This window comes from Perognathus longimembris, chromosome 20 (genome assembly GCF_023159225.1).
Source record: "Perognathus longimembris pacificus isolate PPM17 chromosome 20, ASM2315922v1, whole genome shotgun sequence".
Classification (NCBI taxonomy): Eukaryota; Metazoa; Chordata; class Mammalia; order Rodentia; family Heteromyidae; genus Perognathus; species Perognathus longimembris.
This window is the reverse complement of record NC_063180.1, coordinates 32,105,128-32,124,538: the sequence shown is the minus strand read 5'-3', so window position 1 is coordinate 32,124,538 and position 19,411 is coordinate 32,105,128. Positions and strand designations below refer to the sequence as shown.

The window sequence follows — 19,411 nt, the reverse complement described above, 5'->3', positions numbered from 1 at the left end:
TGCTTGTGTGTATATATGCACACAGCCCTGTATATGCTTACATATATTTATCTAAGTATCATTTGGACCTAACTCCCACGTATGAGAGAATGCACGTGGCCTTTGTCACTCTGGGTTTTTGTTGTTGTTGTTCTTTTGCTGGGACTGGGTAGTGAACTCGGCCTGCGTGTCTTTTGCTCAAGGCTAGCACTCTACCACTTGAGCCCCAGCCACCTCTTCCAAAGAAGACCTCTGGCTATTTTGTTTGGGATCAGTACCAGGGTTTGCACTCAGGGCCTCACGCTTGCTAGGCGAGTGCTCTTCTACTTGAGCCATGCCTCCTGTCAATCTCTCTGCATTTTTAAGAGACAAAATTAGGAGAACTTTGAGAAAGCATTAGTAGAACTTCACTTTGGGTCTAAGTTCTAAAAAAAAAAAAAAGTCTCATTTTCTGACTCCTCTTCCCAATGTATTTTTCTTCGCAGTTAGGCAAAAGGTCTGTGACTATCACCAGCCACAAGAAAGCAGGGGACAGAAGGCTCAGGACTCGTCCAGTGCGATACGGAGGCACATTAACCCCGAGTGCTGGTTGCAATGATGAGGAATGGTGAGCACGTTGTCCCCCTGCCAAAAGCCAATGAAGCCCAGACACCATCACTTTGGCCACAGAGCCAAGCCCACTGGGCAGCCTCAGCCTGCCAAGGAAAGCCAGCGAACAGGTAGTCACAGAGGAAAACGTTTTGTTTCACACCCCACATCCAGAGATTTCCCTTCCAATGGCCCGACGGGTGCCGGAGAACACAGCACTGGCTGGAGCCCAGAGAGGAAGGAGGGGGCCAGAGCAGAACGGATGGCAACCCCTGTGGAAGCTTCCCGAAGGCCCACTGCACACCTGCAAAGCCCCCGTAAAGGATGGGGCAGCTGAAGCACCCCGGAGAAAGCCCCACACTGCCCTCCACTCTCCCGTACCCTATGAGAACTCAAAGTGGGGCTGTGTCTGTACTGCAGCTCGGGCTGCTCAGTGAAGCCTGGAGGAGGCAAGGAAGGCTTCCGTCTTGAATTAACTTTTGCCGCCATCTTAACCCCTTTCATTTAGACTTGGTCTAACACTGGGAGTGCTTATTGGGTGTGGAGGTTGGAAGGTCGAAGCAGAAGACATTCGTTAGGAGAGCACAGGGACATTAAGAGAACAGTATAGGAAACAAGGCCAGAAACCACACTCAAAATTTTGTCCCGAGGGTCATCTGACAACCGGAGTCCCAAGCCATGAGCCCCAAGTGCGGCATCAGGGAAGCCTCCTTCCTGGACACATCAACGTGGAGGAGAAAGAGAAGTGGGGAAAGAACACAGCAAGCACAACGGATGAGTGAACGTATTCTAGATCACCAAGCCCAATCCCTGAGCCCAGTTTCATCTCTGCCTTGCGCTGCTATTTTTTCCAATCCACTTGATAAACAGACTTCAAATAAGTGCATTTCTCGGGCCGGAGGGAGCCAGGGTCTCTAACCAATGGCACCAATGGCATACTCAGCCAAGGACCCAGCCCACTTCAACAGCTTCAGCTGTTCCATTCAGAGTACAGTCCACGCCACTCTCCTTTTACCAGTGTCCCTGTACTACCCAGCACATGGTCAGAGACAACATGGATGCTTCATTCCCACTGAGAATTACAGAGCATCAAACCTCAGGAGTCCAAACATCCCTCGCACCCCTACCTCCACCCACCTGGAGAAAACCTTCCTTGATTGCTAAAGATGAAGAGAGAAGGCGGCAATCACACACACACACACACACACACACACACACACACACACACACACACATACACACACACGACCAAGCAGTTAAACCACAGGGTTGACAAGACCATTCAGCTTGACAGTGGCCCCTGAGTTGCTTTTTTTCATTTTTTTTTTCAAGCGAAAGCCAAAGTATGTTTATGGCGGGAAGTGCGAATAACCCCCAATCATAATCAATCGTAATCAAATAGGCAACCATGGTAAGAACCTATTGACCAATGCCACTTTGCAATGGAAACATTCCACGAGGCAGGATATTCATCCTCAGGGCCGTCAAAGCTCCTCCATCCATCCATCCATCCATCCATTCATCCATCCAAGTGGACCAAAAAGGAAACGGCATGTGTTGAGGTCTCTAAGACATTTCTGGAAGCCTGAGCCACTGTACTAACTCCCCACTCCCCTCTCATCCAGCTTCCTCTTCTCTCCCATGCCTGGAAGGAGATGAAGGAAGTCCCTTCAACTGGGAAGCAAAGAGCCTGACTTGAGCCCTCTCGAATGTCCATGATAAAGCTTCGCTTCCTCGGAGGCCCCTCTGCCACAGGCCTGCGTCCCGTTCTCTGGTACTTATTTAGAGGTGGTAACCTTAGTGGGTGGGGCCTACTGGGAGGAAGTTATTGGCATTGTTCCCTTGAAGGGATATGGGGGTATTGGCCACTTCCTGACTCTTGCTTTGCACCCGGGGCTACTGTCAGGTGAACAGGCCTCCTCCGCCAAGCGTTCCACCATGGGAGAATGCACTGTCATACCTCAAGCCCAAAAGCAACAGGTGGGGAGCGAAGGCGACAATGAGTTGGGAACTCTGGAGCCATGAATGAAATTAAACTTCTTCCTCCCTATAAGTTGGTTTTTCTCAGATATCTGGCCACAGCCTCAAGATGCTAACACACCCATGGCCCACACATGTCAGCACTGACCGCAACCTCAAAGCTGAGAATGGCCTGGATGTGAAGAGACAGGGTTCCCCCCCTAAAGTCTTCTGATACCCGTATCCTTTCACTCTCTTTCCTGCACCAGAGTGCTCAACAGCAAGGAGATACCAAGGTTGTATTTATTCAGTGTATGGGCACGCTACTCATTTATCCTAAAACTAGTCCTAAACACCACAGGGCTTGACAGAGATCTGAGAGCTGCGGGTGGCACTGTAAATCGCCTCACCTCGTCGACTTCTCGCTGTTTCCAGCGGTATAGAAATGTTCTCCTGGTTCAACCAGGACTGAGGGAGGGAGAGGAGAACAGGGGCCAGGAGAAGCTTAAGGACAGCTGAGGGGAGGCAGCAGCCCGGGTGCCTGCCCGATCCGCCCAACACTGGGACATGCCGTTCCAGAAACAGGATGACAATTAACGGGGGGGGGAATCTGCTCTCACAGTGCTGACAAACACACGGCCCCGTCCCAGCTGCTGCTGGGGCCTCCATCAGGGGAGGAACGAGTCCTCCCTCTTCCATTCACATTCCTGATGGGTTCTCACGTGGAAGGAGCAAGAGTCAGGAAGCTCCCTCCCAGGTAAGGAAAAAAAAATGTTACAGAAACCCGAGTGTCAGTCCTCAAAGCCAGGTGCCCGAGGACTCCCCTACAGTAGGAGGCACTGAGTCACTGGAGCCCATCTCTCCTAAACCTGTAGGGCACTGTTGAACACACGGTCAGCACCAGCAGGTAACAGATGACAAGTCACAATGTCAGTCATCAAACTCCATCCTCCTTTCTAATTTCCTGTATGTGTATTTCTTCTCTTGGTCAAAATATTTCAGCTGGTTGGAGAAAACCTGGCTTGGAATTGCTGTCATTTCAGCTCATCAAAAGCAGAGTTCTAAGCCTGTGATCCTAGCTACTCAGGAGGTGGGAGATCTGAGGACCGTAGTTCAAAGCCAACCCAAGAAGGAAAGTCCAAAGTGAGATTCTTATCTCTCCAGTGAACCACCAGAAAACCAGAAGTGGAGCTGTGGCTCAAAGTGATGGAGAGATAGCCTTGAGCAAAAGAGCTCAGGGATAGCACCTAGGCCCTGAGTTCAAGCCCCATGACTGACAATTTTTTTTAAAAAGCAGAGTTACAGAGGCAGAAGACTCCTGGAAAACCAGAGAAATCTGGCCTCATATTTTCTGCCCTTCTATCCTTTGGTGTCTCCTTAGATATCAACATTCTCAACATCTGAGGGAGGCATATAATCTCTTGAGACTATAATAACATCAACAAACTAGTCCCATGAACCAACACTCAACCTTCCCCACAGACAACCACTTCAATGTCTGCATGCAAGATCAAGGAATACTGGCACAGTGTGTGTCCTTACCATACATTCTTCCAGTCCCTCAGCCCCAAGGTCAGAACCCCCAGCACGGCCATCCAAGTTCATCCTGCTCCGTCTCACAGTCTCAGCAGTGAACCCTGACCTGCATCTTGGGTAAGGAACCTTTCTCCACTCCTCCCTATCCACCCCTGCCCGACCCTCAGCCACGCACAGAAACCCCAGCTGCCAGCGCAGACCGAAAACCTTATGTTTCTCCTTTGGAGCTGGTACTCAGTCTCCTCGGAGCCATTTGGTCACATCCGTCTCTGTGACCAGGCAGGTGGATGCTAATTCACCATGTTAACCCCCTTCATGCCAGGCCCCTGGCCCCAGCCTTGGCAGGGTGCCACCTCCCACCGCCCCACCCTGCCTTTCACGGGGTCGCATACTCTGTGTCGTTGGCAGCCCGCCAACAGATGGAGAAATCGCCTGTTGCTCCTGGCATCTGCTCCGGAGCTCTGTGCGGAGCTACGTGCGGAACCGCCGCGGTGCCGGCACATCGTCAGCACCGGAGTCCACCAGTCTGTGTGGCGGGCGATGTGGTTCCTTCCCGGCGTGACTCCAAAAGCCAAGTGGCTCAACCGGAACTCAACCTCCTTCCCAAACTGTCCCCAGCACACCAGCCCCGCTAAGCAGTGGCTCTGTCAGCACTCACGAGAAAACCGCACGGCCCATAGCTAGGTTCCCGCAGAGCCCAGCACGGCCTTCCGTCCATCCCTAGTGAGATCAAGGGTACAGCCGAGGCTTTCCTGCAAAGACCACATAGGCCCCGAGCCCCAAGTCTCTCTCAGAAAACACAAGGAGATGACAACAGCATCAAAGAAGAGCCGTGTTGCTCCCCGGAGACGCCTGGAGTGTTCCCCGCTGCCACCTTACCCTTCATTCCAAATTTGGACCGCCGGCCATACTTGTTGATCATGATGAAGAGAACCACCAGCAGGACACAGGCAAAAGCAGCGAGCCCAACCGCAATGGAGACCTACGAGGTGCCAAACACAGAGAGTCAGGACCTGCCAGTCTTAGGAGAGTGAGGATGGGGCCATGCCTTACCCTGCCTCAGATCTTACTACTGAATAAGACCTTTAGAAGACGTCGTCTTCTGAGACTCGAAGAGAACTTTCTCAGTTTTTAATTTTTTTTTTTTTTTTTTTTTTTTGCCAGTCCTGGGGCTTGGACTCAGGGCCTGAGCACTGTCCCTGGCTTCTTTTTGCTCAAGGCTAGCACTCTGCCACTTGAGCCACAGCGCCACTTCTGACTGTTTTCTGTATATGTGGTGCTGGGGAATTGAACCCAGGGCCTCACGTATAGGAGGCAAGTGCTCTTGCCACTAGGCCATATCCCCAGCCCCATCAGTTTTTAATTTAAAAAAAAAAAGAGAGAGAGAGAAATCACCCAACCGGATTACAGAAAAGTTCCAGGATTCCATGTCCAGGCTCCTCTTTGCCTAGAGGCTGTTGTAGAGCCGCACAAGCAAGTCTAGAGGAACTTCTGTTATTTTAGTTAACGAGCAGGTACTGCACCCTCACGCCCTCTCGTTCCTCTCCGGGAGGAGCTGGTGAGGACTCATTCCTTCGCTTGCCTTCCCAGAGAAATCCATCTCGCAGAGATCAGGGCTCAGAAAAGCCCCGCCCCCGGAAGGCTCCCTAAGCCGCTCAGAGCAGCGCAGAAGACGTGGGGCAGTTAACAGCTCATTTCAACTCATCCTCTCCGGCACATTCCTGGATCTTGGAGCAGATCCTCAAAGGCTTCCTCACATAGGAGCTATATGCCCACCAAACAAGGAAGTGTATGTCTCTTAACAGGATTAGATCGTTTGCTATCCCTTTCCTCACCCCGCTCCCCCACAGTAGTGGGGTTCCCAGAGAGATAATATTTGGGAAAGCCAGCGGCTCAACGGCAACCTAGAAATAACCTGGACAGGGAAACATGCTCTTCTTCACCAAAAAGGAACTCACCCCAAAAGTGTCTTCCTCTGGTTTGTGAGTCACAGTGATAGGAGGCGTGGGGCTCACTTCAGTGTCTGAAAACCAAACACACACAAAAACGAAAAGAATGCATAGCTGACGGGGACACGGGAGAGCCCCCCAGAGTCTCTGCCCAGCCCCCCTCCTCTTGAAGGTCATTCATCCACCCTTCCAGGTATACAAGAGTCCCCAGGCAGGGGGGAGAGGTGGGTCCTTGTCCCCGGAGCTGGCTGTGGTCCCATTCTAGAGCAGGATCTCACCTCCAGCTCCTTCCCCCACCTCAGAGAATGTGCCAGAGCCAAGGCAGGGCATATGGTGAACGATAGGGTAGAAAGGAGGGGAAATGGCCAGGGTCTAGAGCAGAAAGCTGTGGCCAATGCCTCAGCATTCTCTTGCCATAGCATTTCATTTCTTCCATCCCTCTTTGTGCCTTTGTGATCAAGATCGGATCTCTTATACACAGGGCCTCCATGATTCCACTCGGAATCTCATAACTACCCAAGGAGGGGGTCTGGCCAGGCTCTTGGACTTGGACTTGAAATGCAGGTGAGAAGCGTTAGTGAGCTTTTAGGCCCCATACTTTATCCGCAAGCACAACTGAGATCTTCCGTAAGGGCTCACCAGAACACAAAGAGCCCCCCGCCCCAACTTGCCACGGCCCTTCATCACCCAGATAGGGAGACCCACCACCTGGATCTTAGAAAAATCCCTGGGACGGGCTGGAGATATGGCCTAGTGGCAAGAGTGCTTGCCTCGTATACATGAGGCCCTGGGTTCAATTCCCCAGCACCACATATACAGAAAACAGCCAGAGGTGCCGCTGTGGCTCAAGTGGCAGAGTACTAGCCGTGAGCAAAAAGAAGCCAGGGACAGTGCTCAGGCCCTGAGTCCAAGCCCCAGGACTGGCCAAAAAAAAAGAAAAAAAGAAAAATCCCTGGGAGAAACAAAGGCACCAGACAATGACCCAAGGAAAAGTAGGCCTGGATAGAACTGCCTGTTCCTTTGTTCCTTTCCCCACCTCCCTCAAAGAACTCAGCTGCCCTGTGGCCAAGGGCAAGGTGGGAGAGGGAAGAGGGATGTCTGGATTCAGTCGTTAACCGAAACTCTCAGAACGAAGCAGACTTACCGAAATCAAAGATATCTGTGCTCTCTAGACAAAGAAGAAGAAAAAAAAAAAAAAAGACAAAGAGGTAATTAACTAACGCAATTAAGAAAAAAAAAAAAACAGATACACTACAGCATCCTCATAGTTACAGCCTGTCCCAATCACCAAGCCTGATTCCCACAGCCTCAAAGGAGTATCCTTTCACGTGGTCCTCCTTCCCACAGGGGCACTGACCCTTTGGGGGTGGCCCTCCGGATGGAGAAGGAAACTGAGAGAAGGGTGGTGCTCCGCCTGGGAGCTGAGATGAGGGAGTTAAATCCTAGTTCGCAGACTGGCCCACAGCTCCCCTCCCTCGGGATCCAGAGCACTGGGCCTGGGCAGCCAGGTGAGGCCAGCTACACTCAGATACCCGCAGGTGGCTCCCGCAGGTCCCTGGGCCGCCCCGTGGGACCTGCCCGTCCCACAGAGCTTTGGTCTCTGGAAACAGAGAACCTAGTATTAATAAACCCAATCCTTAACTAGACACCGATGGAGAGCTGGGGCAGGAGGGGACACCAAAGGCTTCAGGTAACACAGGAAACCCGCCGCTCAGCTACAAAGAGGCTTTGGTTATACTCGAATCATCACAGATGGGCTCTTGATGGGTTTACCAATCACTGGCAGAAGAACGGAAAGAATCCTCCAGATTCTTTCACTCTCCAAGAAAGGAAATGGGAATCTCCTAAAGAAAGGGACTAACCGGGAGATGGGGCTGGGACAATACAGGGGTGCCTGGTTGTAGAAAGGAGGAAAGTGCCTAAGGACAAAGCGGGCCGAGGAAGAGGAAACGGGAGCCCATGTACAGGTATGCTCATGGGCTCCAGGATGCCAAGGGTCCAGGTATAATCTGCTGCCCTAGATTGTCAAGGACCAAACTGTGTCCCCTCAGAATCTATACACTGAAGTTGGGAACCACCCCTCCCTGGTACTCCAGAATGTCGCTGTATTTAGAAATAGGTCTTCTATTAGGTAGCTTGAATTTAAAGGAAACTGAATTTGGCCTTGAATCCAGTAGGACTGGTGTCTTGGTGAGATACAGATATGGACAGAGTGGAGGCCAAGTCAGGAAGCAAGGAGAAGGCAGAGGCTACAGGATAAGGCCTCAGGAGAAACCGACTCTGCCGGTTCTTGCTCTTAGATGACCAGCCTGTGAGGGGAAGAGACAAATGGCTACCCGGTCTATGGTGCTTTCCTGTGATCATCTCGGCCAAACAAATACAAGAACGATTTAAAAAAATGGCCACAAAGCCACACAGGTACAAACAAGTCATTGAAACAACAAAACCAGGGGGCGTGGGGCGGGGGAGGGGGGAGACGAGTAAAAAAAAATCTCTACTCGGAAGGTAGAAGAAGCAAGGATGGAAATAAAATTCCAGGAATTCGCCCAATTCAGGCAAGAGTCATCGTCGTGCTTGAATGTTGAAACGACTTCATAAAAAGAACGATGAGAAACAAACTACCCGGCCAGCCCTTAAAAGGTGATTCTTGCTAATTACATAAAGGGAAACAGTCACTGTGCGGTGGAGGCGCCACCTCGGCCGGCCGCCGCGGGATGTGAGTTCCCATCAGATCCACGGCAGGGTCTGGTCAGACCCAAGGTGGACCGAAGGGGAAAGAGGATCCCTGTTGCCGTATTCCTGCTAAGAGTGCGCAATTAGAATTCAGTCGTGAGGAAACGGGAGGCTGAGAAAGAGCAAACTCTTGGACCCACGGCCTCCTCCAAGGAAAGGGCTGAGCGGACATTCTCCACCCTTCCCTCTGCAGTCCTCTCTCTCTCTCTCTCTCTCTCTGTGGCATTGCGCAACAGTGTGTTCCTGGGAGGCTTAGACGTCAAGGCGATGACGGCGCGGGGGGCCTGCCAAGGGGCGGTGCGCGCGCACCCCCTCACCTGGAAAGGGCTCCTTGAGGAAGTGGCCGCTGATGGTCTGGTTGGCGGTGCCCAGCGGGTTCTTGGCCACCAGGGTGTAGTTGCCGTTGTTGTAGTGCGTGGGCTTGTTGAAGAGCAGGCAGCCCTCGGCCACCTCGCCTTCCTGGTAGAACTCCACGTGGATGATCTTGGACTCGCGCAGCGGCTGCCCGTTGTGGAGCCAGTGCAGGGTGGGCGGCGGGTTCCCGCGCACCACGAACTCGATGCAGTGCTCCAGGCGCACCTCGGGCTCCTCCAGGCTCACCACGCGTGGGGGGTCTGTGGGGAGACGCCCGCCCATGTCGACGGGCCACACGCTCCTCCATCCCGTGACCCCTCCCACCCAGCTCTGAAAAGGGTGAGGGGAACGGAAACCCTGCCTCTGTCCCAACAGAGAGGAAGAGACTCCGGCCGGTGTTGCCTAGGGTTCTGGGACCCACATTAGCTGGAGGGTCCCGTCTACCTCTCCACCTCAAGATACTGTTAACAATTGGCCAGAGGCAAAACGGGCCAAGTGGTTGAATTGGAGGCAACCCAGCTCCTGAGGGGCCTGGGGTCACTCGCCAAGGGCTCTCTGTCTTGCTCCTTGAGAGAGCCCCTCTGCACCCCTCTCTGGCCTCCGCCCAGCCTCCCCCTGGCCCCAGCCAGGCCGTGGCAGCCTCCACGGTGGCAGGTACTCACAGTAGACAGTGAGGGCCACGCTGGCATTGCTCATGCCCACCACATTCTCCGCGATGCAGGTCAGGGTGAAGCCATTGTCCTCGCTGGTCACGTTCACCAGGGTCAAGTTGATGGCATGCACATTGGTCCAGTTCAGATTTGTCTGAAAAGACGAACGGAAGGACAAACCATCAGCCACTAGGCGCCTGCCGACATGGCCGGGGACAGCTGGGACAGCTGGGCAGGCGGGGGGCCATGTGTCCATATACATCCATGGTTTTAGATCTGGTCACCCTCGTGCTGACGCTCTGACGAGCGGGCAGCACCACCGCCAAGTCACAAGAGAGGAAACTGGGGCTGGGAATATGGCCTAGTGGCAAGAGTGCTTGCCTCCTACACATGAGGCTCTCGATTCGATTCCCCAGCACCACATATATGGAAAATGGCCAGAAAGGGCGCTGTGGCTCAGGTGGCAGAGTGCTAGCCTTGAGTGGGAAGAAGCCAGGGACGGTGCTCAGGCCCTGAGTTCAAGGCCCAGGACTGGCCAAAAAAAATAAAAGAGAGGAAACTGAGGCACAGGATGGTCACATAGCAAGTGTGAGGTCAAAATGGTTAGAGCTGGACCCCAGACTCCATTTCCTCCCACAGGTTCAGGACTGAGTCTCTCAGTCTCCCCCCAGAGCCTGGTCCCAGGACGCCCACCTGGTGGGTGTTGATGGACTGCAGGCCGGTGACCATCCAGTCCACGTCGGGCAGCGGCGACCCGGAGCCGTTGCAAGTGATGACCGCGTTGTCCCCTTCCCGCACGGTCAGGTTCACGTGGCTCACGCTGATCTCCGGAAGGTCTGGGAGCAGAGGGGAGGGCAGAAGGGTAAAGAGACAAGCAAATGCTGCGAGGGCAAACTCCATGTGGGTTAATGGTGGACCTTCCTGTCTGGCCCAGGGATGACTTCTTTATTTTCTTGTTTTTGTTTTTTTTAGTGGTCATGGGGACCTGAACTCGGGGCCTGGGTGCTGTCCCTGAGCTCTTTTGCTAGTGCTCTACCACTTGAAGCCAAAGCTTCACTTCTGGTATTCTGGTGGTTCACTGGGGATAAGATTCTCATGGACTTTGCTGCCCAGGTTGGCTTTGAACCATGACCCTCAGATCTCAGACTCCTGAGTAGCCAGAATGATAGGTATGAGCCTCCCTGAGGCCGGGCCGGACCTGTGATGAATCCTCACCTGCTTAAGCTCTTGGGGGGGGACACCAAGGCCCAGATGCTCTGCAGGCCTCCCGGGGAGACCTCAGAACTCCCAACTGCAGCCCACACACCCGCCTGCTCCTACACCGTGGGGTGTGGCTGTCCAGCTACTCAGAAAAACCACGCCAAGGGCTTCCTCCCACTCGGGCACTGCTTTCCCACGAAATGTGTGTTTTAAGTTCCGCCCCCCACCCCCACCCCCAGAGGCCTGAGACCAGAAGCTGTGCTTTCTACAGCCTGCGCTTGGGCCCTGAGATCCGTGTTTCCAGGAGCATCTCCGAAGCCCAGAAACACGCTCCTTCGGGTCTGAGCGGCGGGTGGCACCCAGAGAAGAAAGCACGTGGGATCTGCTGAGAAAGTGGAGGGCAGGGAGCTGCCCTCTGGACTCCTGGAAGCAGCCTGGCCCGTGGCTGGCTGAGGGGAACAGGAAGGAGGCAGGCAGGGACGGGGGCCATGGGGTGGGCACTCAGCCAGCCCCAGGCCTGGTGTCGACGGACGGACGGACGGACGGACGGGACAGAGGTCTGTGGCGCAGGCAGGTGGCTTCCTTACCGCACTGGCTGATGTTCATTCTGAAGAGCGGGAGCTGCGAGCCGTCAGCGCCGATGCAGTAGAGGCTCTGGGCGTTCAGCCTAGCCTCGCCCTGCTCCTGCCACAGCTGCATCCAGCGGATGTCACAGCTGCAGTTGAAGAAGTTCTGCTCCAGCCTCCTGTGGGCAAGCAGACAGGGGAAGGAATCCCTGAACCCAGGACAGCCCGGCTCCCTCCCAAGACCCAGGCCAACCGGGGGCCCCTCCGCTCCGCACGGGTGGGGGAGGACCAGGCTGAGCTGGAAAAAGAATCATCTAGCTTTAAAACAAACGATCTCATTTTAATTTGTTTAAAAAAAAAAAAAAGCCATGTCACTGAACTTGCCAAGCAAAGAGGCTTTTAAACGATGTGAGATGTTTCTTCTTCTCAAACTCTCCAGCCATTGCCCACGTCATCGAGAGCCAAAGCCAGTACTATCGATACTCCACCACGAGTACCATTCTCCATCACCTCTCTGACCTCACCTCCTACCGCACCCTCCTTCTCCTCTCCTGCAGACCTGCCTCAGGACCTTGACATCTGCTGCTCGGTCTGCCTGCCAAGCTCTACCCTGTAACATATCTACAAGACTGGCTCCCTCATCTCATTGAAGAATCCCAGGGTCCTCTCCGACACACATTTATCCAAAATCACCACCCACTCCCGTGTCCCCCACCCTCTCTTCTTCTTTCTAGAACCTGTCACCACCCGGCATCGCTTTGAGTATTTTAGTTCGCCTTTCTCCCAATCATAAAAATCAAGATCCTTTTTGAGATCAGTGGCATAGCCGATTCTGTTCGTGGCTGACTCCATCAGCACCTAAAACATAAATTCTTCCTGAGTGAAAGAAGGAGAGAGAATGAACACGAGGGAAGGAGATTTCCCTGGGGGAAGTCGATGGCTGGCTATTTCTAAGACATATTCAAAGTCCGTCCTGCGACCGGCTCTCCTCCTTCGTGAATTCAATGCACTCTGGCCCTGGGTTGAGTGCTGTTAATACAGAGACGAGTTAAGACGGTCCCTGTCCCCTGAGAGCATTCAGCCTGGTGAACGAGGACGTGCCGCGTTCAAAGCCCTCGTTCTCCACGGGCTTTCCTTGTGACTTTGAGGCACGTCACCTCCGTCCTTGATGGGCTTATTCCGAGGACGGTGGCCGGTATCAATCAACCCACAAGCCTCCTCCAGCAGAGCCCCCTCTGGTAAACCTGCAGGCCTCAATCGTTAGGGGAACATGACTCTCCGGATTCCGGAGAGAGCCGACCTGGCGGAGGGCACTCTGGTCACCGCAGCGAGACCCTGGATATTTTTGACAACCGGCAGATTCCAAAATAGTTCGGCGTACATCAGCACCTTATCAGCTTTCAGGAAGGAGCGAGGCCCAGGGAGAAGAGTGGTACCTCGTTCAGAACAAGGGCACCCCGCGGAACGGACGGACGGACACCCCTGCGCGCCATCAGCGCCCTCCGAGGGTACAGCGCCTGTGAGTTCCTCTGTGCCCAGGCCCTTTCAGATAAAAGGGGAGGAAGGGGAGCCAGGTTGTGCAGACCCCGACGGCTCCCCACCCCCATGCGGGGGGGGAGCCCCTCCACCGTGTGCCACAGCACAGTGTCCAAGCTCAGTCTGTGTGGACTTTGAAACACGTGCGATCCCCGGCCCCTTCTCCCCGGCGCACGGTTCTGGGGGTGCCCAGGAGACTTGGGAAGGGGTCAACCATGACCTCTGGACCCAGACAGGCAATGTCATAGATGGAGGGGAGGATGGGAAAGCAAGGCTCGTTGAAGAAGGTGGAGTTTGCAGAGAAGAACTTCACTAGGACATGCGGCGGGATGGGCGGGTGGTGGGTAGCAATGGGGGGATTCGCTGCCACGCCGGGACATGTGGAGCCCACCCAAGGGGCAGAAGGGAGCATTGAGAACTCCCCCACAGCAGCCTGGTCTCATCTAGCTGCTCACCTAACAAGATGCGGCCATCCGTTATTAAGCAGGTGCACAAGTGCAAATTACCCGCCCGTGTGGAAAAGACCAGGCAGGCCGGGAGCCCCGCAGGGGCGCCCCAAGCGCCGCGGCTCGCGTGGCTCGGCCCTGCCTCTCGCTGGAGCTGGCCGCAACACCTCTGCGTGGTCCTCAAAGGCCGAGAGAACCAACTTGTCCCGAGGCTGGCCGGAGGACGTGGGGAGACAGAGGCGTTGGGACGCACCATGGGTGCTGGCAGGCCGGAGCCGGGTAACACCCATCTCCTCCCACCTCCTCTCACCTGACCCGGCCCCTGACCCGGCCCCAGCCCCAGCCCCAGGCAGGCACCTTGAGATCCCGTCCCTGGGTGCTATGCAGAGCCCCTTGGAAACGGTGAAGAATCTTGAGGGCTTTTCTTCAGAGAACAAAATACATACCACAGAGGCTTTTTGAGTCTTGACAGGAGCCCCCTTGGGCATCCTACGGAGCCAACCCGCAATCGCCCAACAACGGGGAGGTGCACAAGTCCTAGGCCTAAGCCGTGCTCCCGCTCTAGTGCTCTCCCAGGCCACACGCAGGGAGGCTTGGAGCCGGAGCCTCTAGACAGGGCTACGGAGCAGGGCTCCAGGGCAGATCTGCAGAGCCAAAAGCCTGGCTCTCCGTGCTCCATTCATAACTCAGGCAGCCTTCTGAATAATACAGCACCACCTGCTCCAGAGCAAAGCTCTGCAATGCCCCAGCCGTGGCCTAATCGTAGGACCCCAGGGGCTTCACATTAACTCGGTCCACCCAGGGCCCCAGCACTCAAACACATTGCTCCCAAGCCAGGGCCATGACAGTGTTTAGGAACATCCATCACTCTTCTCCTCGACTTCTGTAGCGGCGATGCCAAGGGCCACACTGGGGCCAAGTAGAGAAAATGCCGGGGCTGGGGGTGGGGATAACAAATCAGTGCCACAATCACAAAACTCATAACACAGAGACCCCCTTCCCCCTTCTTCCCCCCCCCCACCCCCAACACAGCAGTGAAGGTTGAAAAAGCACACAGAAGAAAAATCTCAGGGGAACTGGTGGCATCACCCACCTCGAGGGTTAAATCATGGCCGCCAAGCAGTTACGCCCAAATCTGAGCCCCGGGATCTGCGAATATGTCACCTCTGGTCTCAGAGTGCTCAAAGACAAAATCCACTTCAGGGGGGGACGGTGGCCCACATGTAAATGGGCATCCGTAAGTTCACGTGCTGAACTGAAACCCTTCTGTACATCTGGCCAAAGAAAATTTAAAATAATAATAATAAATTTAATTTTTTTAACGAAAGGAGAATTCTTTTTAAAAAAAAATACATTAACTTATTGGATTAATGAAATGTGTCAATTCACGTCGATCCTGGATCCTGGATTTTTTTTTTCCTCAAAATTATAACATGCATGACATGCTAACTGGGTATTTGGTAGCAAGGACTTGTTCTTGATTTCATGCGGTTGTGCCTAAAATACCCTGCCCTTATCTTTAGAAATACATAACAAATAGATGTGATGGAAACTTAAGAAGACTTTCACATTTTTTACATTTTTTTTTTAAATAAATTTCCTGGTTAGGAGGTGGTGGCTCACACCTGTAATCCTAGCTACTCGGGAGGCTGGAATCTGAGGGTCAAGATTCGGGGCAGGAAAGTTCATGAGACCCTTATCTCCAATGAACCATCAGTAAGCTATAAGTGAAGGTGTGGCTCAAGCACCGGCACTGAGTAAGAGGACTCAGGGACAGCACCCAGGCCCTGAGCTGAAGCCCTAGGACTGGCACAGGAAAAAAAAAAAACATAAACTTTCTGACATAAATGCAGAGAGAGAGAGAGAGAGAGAGAGAGAGAGAGAGAGAGAGAATGCATAGAGAGAGAGAGAGAGTAATAAGATTGTCTGGATTTCGGATGGGCCCTGGCCCCAATCACTGAGTCCTTAAGAGAGAAAGGGGAGAAGTACCAAGGACAAGGAGACAGGGATCAGCCGTAGAAGGGGGTCGAGGCCAAAATGCCACTAAGCCAAAGAACACCAGGAGCCACCCACAGCTAGAAAAAGGCAAGGAGGGTTCAACCTCAGGTCCCGTGAAGGGATGGTGTCCCTCTGCTACCTGGATTGATATACTTCTGCCCTCCGGGACAGTGAAAGAAGAGCAGCTTTTGGCGGTTTGAAGCCGCCACGTCCGTGTGAACTCACCACGGCAGCCCTAGGAACTGCAAGTAAGGTCCCTCGCCCAGGCTCTGGCTTCATGCCCGCGCAACGGAACGACCGCATGCCACAGTCCCTCGGAAGTTGCCGGATTAACAACCATCAACACTGGCGAGCTTTGTGGAGTGGAGGCTGCACAGAGGCCAGAAGTGGTTATTCTAGTAATACTGTTATTAGCAAGACGGCTGAGAGCTTTCAAACTGATGGTGCAAGGCGAGGCGGGGAGAAAGACCATGCCACCACCGGCAGCCCGGGCCCATCTCCGACACTCAGCTCATAGCTTGCCGAGTCGAATGAATCTGCAAATTATAGCAGAGGTAATTATCACTTTGGCTGAAAGAAGATGAAATATTCCAATCTATTTTAATCACGCCCGCCCCCTATGTGGCAGATATCAGGGGAAGGCTGCTGGCGACCCCTTCATGGTCCTCCTGCAACGTCTGGAAGGTCTCTCCGCTTGAGGGTTGACATCCTCTTGGCATGGCCTAAATTGTCTCCTGGGATGCCCAGCCCAATCCAAGCTCCTTTCCTTCCTGATTCACCCTTTATCTCTAAGACCATCTCTCTGATTCTTACTCTGATTGGGAGGCAAGGGGGAGGAGCGCACAGGGGAAATAAATAACACCAGAACCTTCTGGAAGCACTGCAGAGCCAAGCCACACAGAGCCAGTGATGCCAGAGAAGTCCTGAGAGATGCCCTTGGTTCATCCCGGAGGAGCACACCTGGGCGGAAGTGGGGTGGAGTGGAGAGCCAGGGGCTCCCCTCGATACACACACACCCCTCATCACCTCACCAACGCAAGTGACAGGAAGTAGAGGAAAGGTCTTAGCGTAGGGCAAGGGCTCTCTGAGATGGCATTGTTTGTTTCCTTCTGATTCTACCCTGGGGAGCCACCATCTTGAAAGCAGCTTCCGGAAGGAGAGGCCTCGCTGGGTTCAGTGAGGGAAAGAGTAGACCCAGGTAGTGTGAATACCACAAAACGCTCTCGTGCAAAGCCCCAGATCAACCATCTACCTGTCACATGACCTGGGCCGGACCGCTCGACCAGTGTGGGCCACACATCCACGGTCTGCGGAGATGGTGACAACAATGGCTTCCTAGTGGGAATGTCCAGGCATGAGCCAGAACCTCATACATGGCAGGTGCTCGAGGCTGGTTTGTTCCTTCTCCTATCCCACCAGAAACACCACTGACACTCCACCTTTTGGAGTCTCAGCAGGGTCCACGGTGCCATGAAGGATTTGGTTGGGGAGACGCTGGGGGAGCTGGTGCACCCCTCAAGGGAGCTCCTGCAGAACCAGGGGAACAACGTGTCCTACGTGCTCTTCTGTTTCTACAGACGGCCGCTCAGAACCCCACCCTTGTGGCCGTGTCTCTCCCGGCAGACATGGCACATCGGGCCCTTTCCCCCTCTTAAGACTGGAACTCCTTCTTCCTGAAAACGCCAGACCCTCCTCCTCCTCCTCCTCCTCCTCCCCACCCCGCAGCCCACAGGCCCCATTGCACAGAGCCTGGCAGCTGGGATGGCACGCGGCAGATGGCGCCATGCAGGCTAATCAAGAAGCCAGACCAGAAGACACAACCCCAGCCCCACCCCCCCTCCTCCGTTTGCCAGAAACTGGGATCGTTGGGATTTTAATCATAGCCACAGTGAAGAGCCAACGTGCAGCCCCTTCCAGCCAAAAAGATAAATTTTTCCACTCTCAACATTCAATTCTTCCTCTGGGGGCGGGGGGTGGAGGGCGGAAATAGACCCTCACCAGGGCACTTGCTCCTTCCAGGGGGGAGGGAGGGCAAGAGGGGGGGCTTCTTCATTCTCCAAGATAATTTTTTTCTCTTATTTACCAATATGACAGAAAGAAAATATGTGGACATGGTGGCCCTCACGCGCTGACTCACACGGCAAGGAATGTCTTCATTCCTCCGTAAATTACAACTCGCTCGCGGGCGTATTGATCCCTGCAAAGATGAATGCACAATCCCATGATCCTGCGGGAGAGCTCCGACATTCTCTTTAAATATATATCCGAGGAATAACAGTTTCTAACACTCCGTGGAAACAGGTCACCAGGGCAGTGCGCCATTGATTTCAAATCCCACAGTCTCTTAGAAAGATCCCGGAACATCTCAATGATGGTCAGTGCCACCAGCAAGGCCTCTAACAACCCCTGAGGGAACACCGTCCCCAGACTCTCCAAGGGGAGAGGTGGACAGCCAGACCCAAGTCTCCCGAGAAAGCAGGCCTGAGGAGCGCTCCTCCCGCCCCAAGCACGCTGGAGAATAAAAATTGAGGAAAGAATGGTAACGGTGCACTTTCGGACAGTTATTGAAGGACGGATCTTTGTATTGGAAACAGATCAAGAGAAAAAACAAATTGGATGATGGTCAAGCTTATGGTCCAAACTCGCACCCCCGATGTAATCGATGACCTTGAATGGGGCACTTAACCTTGCCAAGCTGCCCCATGCCTGTGAAGGAGGCCTCGCCGCCATTATGCCTACCTTACAAAGTTGCCATAAGGATTAAACAGTGCACATCATTTAACAGGTTACACGGCCCAGTGCTTAGCACACAGGAAGAACTCAGAGGTCCGTATTGACAACAGTTGTAGGAACCATGCTAATTTACTAATTTGCCCCCAACACCTTCTGCTACCGATACGCATGGGAGTGGCACGACTCCGACAGATGTGTGTGGCGTAGTCTCTCGTGGGGAGAGATTGTAGGGAACGAGATGTATTTACCTTTTGCCCAACTCAGGTAGGGATTTTTATTGGTGCCCACCTCAATCTCAGCCGCGTGTGGCTAAGAATTCCGATCGCTGTGCTTAGGGTACCTTAAGCAGACGAAGCCAAGAAACACACCCCACGGCACAAGTATGTTTGTTTGAGACAGAGACTCTGTAGGCAGCCCAGAGCGGCCTTTGAGATCTCCACCCTCCCATCACTCTCTCTCAAGTCCTGGGATAACAGGTGTGTGCCGTCATGCTCAACGCTCTTAAAGAGACAAACTCTATATAGCTCTATCTCTGGAATGGCCTTTCGAAGTACCGTGTGGGAAATGAGGCTCGTGAAGGCAAGGATAACACAGAAAGCCATCCTGGCGTGACAGATGATTGGGAACAGAAACGTTCTGGCTCTCTAGTGACCTGTCTTGAGAAGGTAACTAGGCAGAACAGGTTGGAACGCCCACCACCTAGGCGGAAGCCCCGGGGTCCTTGCTTCTTAGTAAATACAGAAAAGCAATCTACCCACAGTGAGCTTGGAGCTGAGTCACCAAGTCAAGAAGAACACATAAGCGCTGCCTCCCCAGCCTCATACAGGCAGGCCTCAACTCCCTTTCAACTTATCCCTTGATTTACTCCCGTGACATAACATGTTGTCCTTCATGTGTTGAGAGGATCCTGATGACTCACACAGCGTGAGTTTTGTTGGGTGTTTTTGCGGTGGTGGCGGTGGTGGTGGTGGTGGTTGTTTTCCTTCCAGCAGTGGACATGAATTTGTATTCATCCAGCCAACATCTGTTGGCACAAAATGGCTGGCTGAGGTGAGGGTGTGGTGCATTGATCAGCCTTGGGAGAGAGCAAGGCTGAGCCGTCCACACCCAGATCAAAGAGAAGTCCTGTCCTGCCCTCCCCGCCCTCGAAGGCCTCACAGTTCAAATGAGTTGGCAGGAGATCG

General features: G+C 53.6%; 1 protein-coding gene across 4 annotated transcripts in view; it reads right to left on the bottom strand.

Moving 5' to 3' along the window:
* Positions 1–19,411, bottom strand: part of Ntrk3 (neurotrophic receptor tyrosine kinase 3) — a 235,323-nt gene that overhangs the window by 150,128 nt on the left and 65,784 nt on the right. For all 4 annotated transcript variants that reach the window (XM_048329451.1, XM_048329452.1, XM_048329453.1 and 1 more), the window contains exons 5-11: positions 11,536–11,693; positions 10,442–10,584; positions 9,761–9,902; positions 9,062–9,358; positions 7,156–7,179; positions 6,021–6,085; positions 4,942–5,044 (exon numbers count right to left, since the gene is read on the bottom strand). In XM_048329451.1, the coding sequence (XP_048185408.1) occupies positions 4,942–5,044; positions 6,021–6,085; positions 7,156–7,179; positions 9,062–9,358; positions 9,761–9,902; positions 10,442–10,584; positions 11,536–11,693 (932 nt within the window). The remainder of the gene's footprint in view (positions 1–4,941; positions 5,045–6,020; positions 6,086–7,155; positions 7,180–9,061; positions 9,359–9,760; positions 9,903–10,441; positions 10,585–11,535; positions 11,694–19,411) is intronic.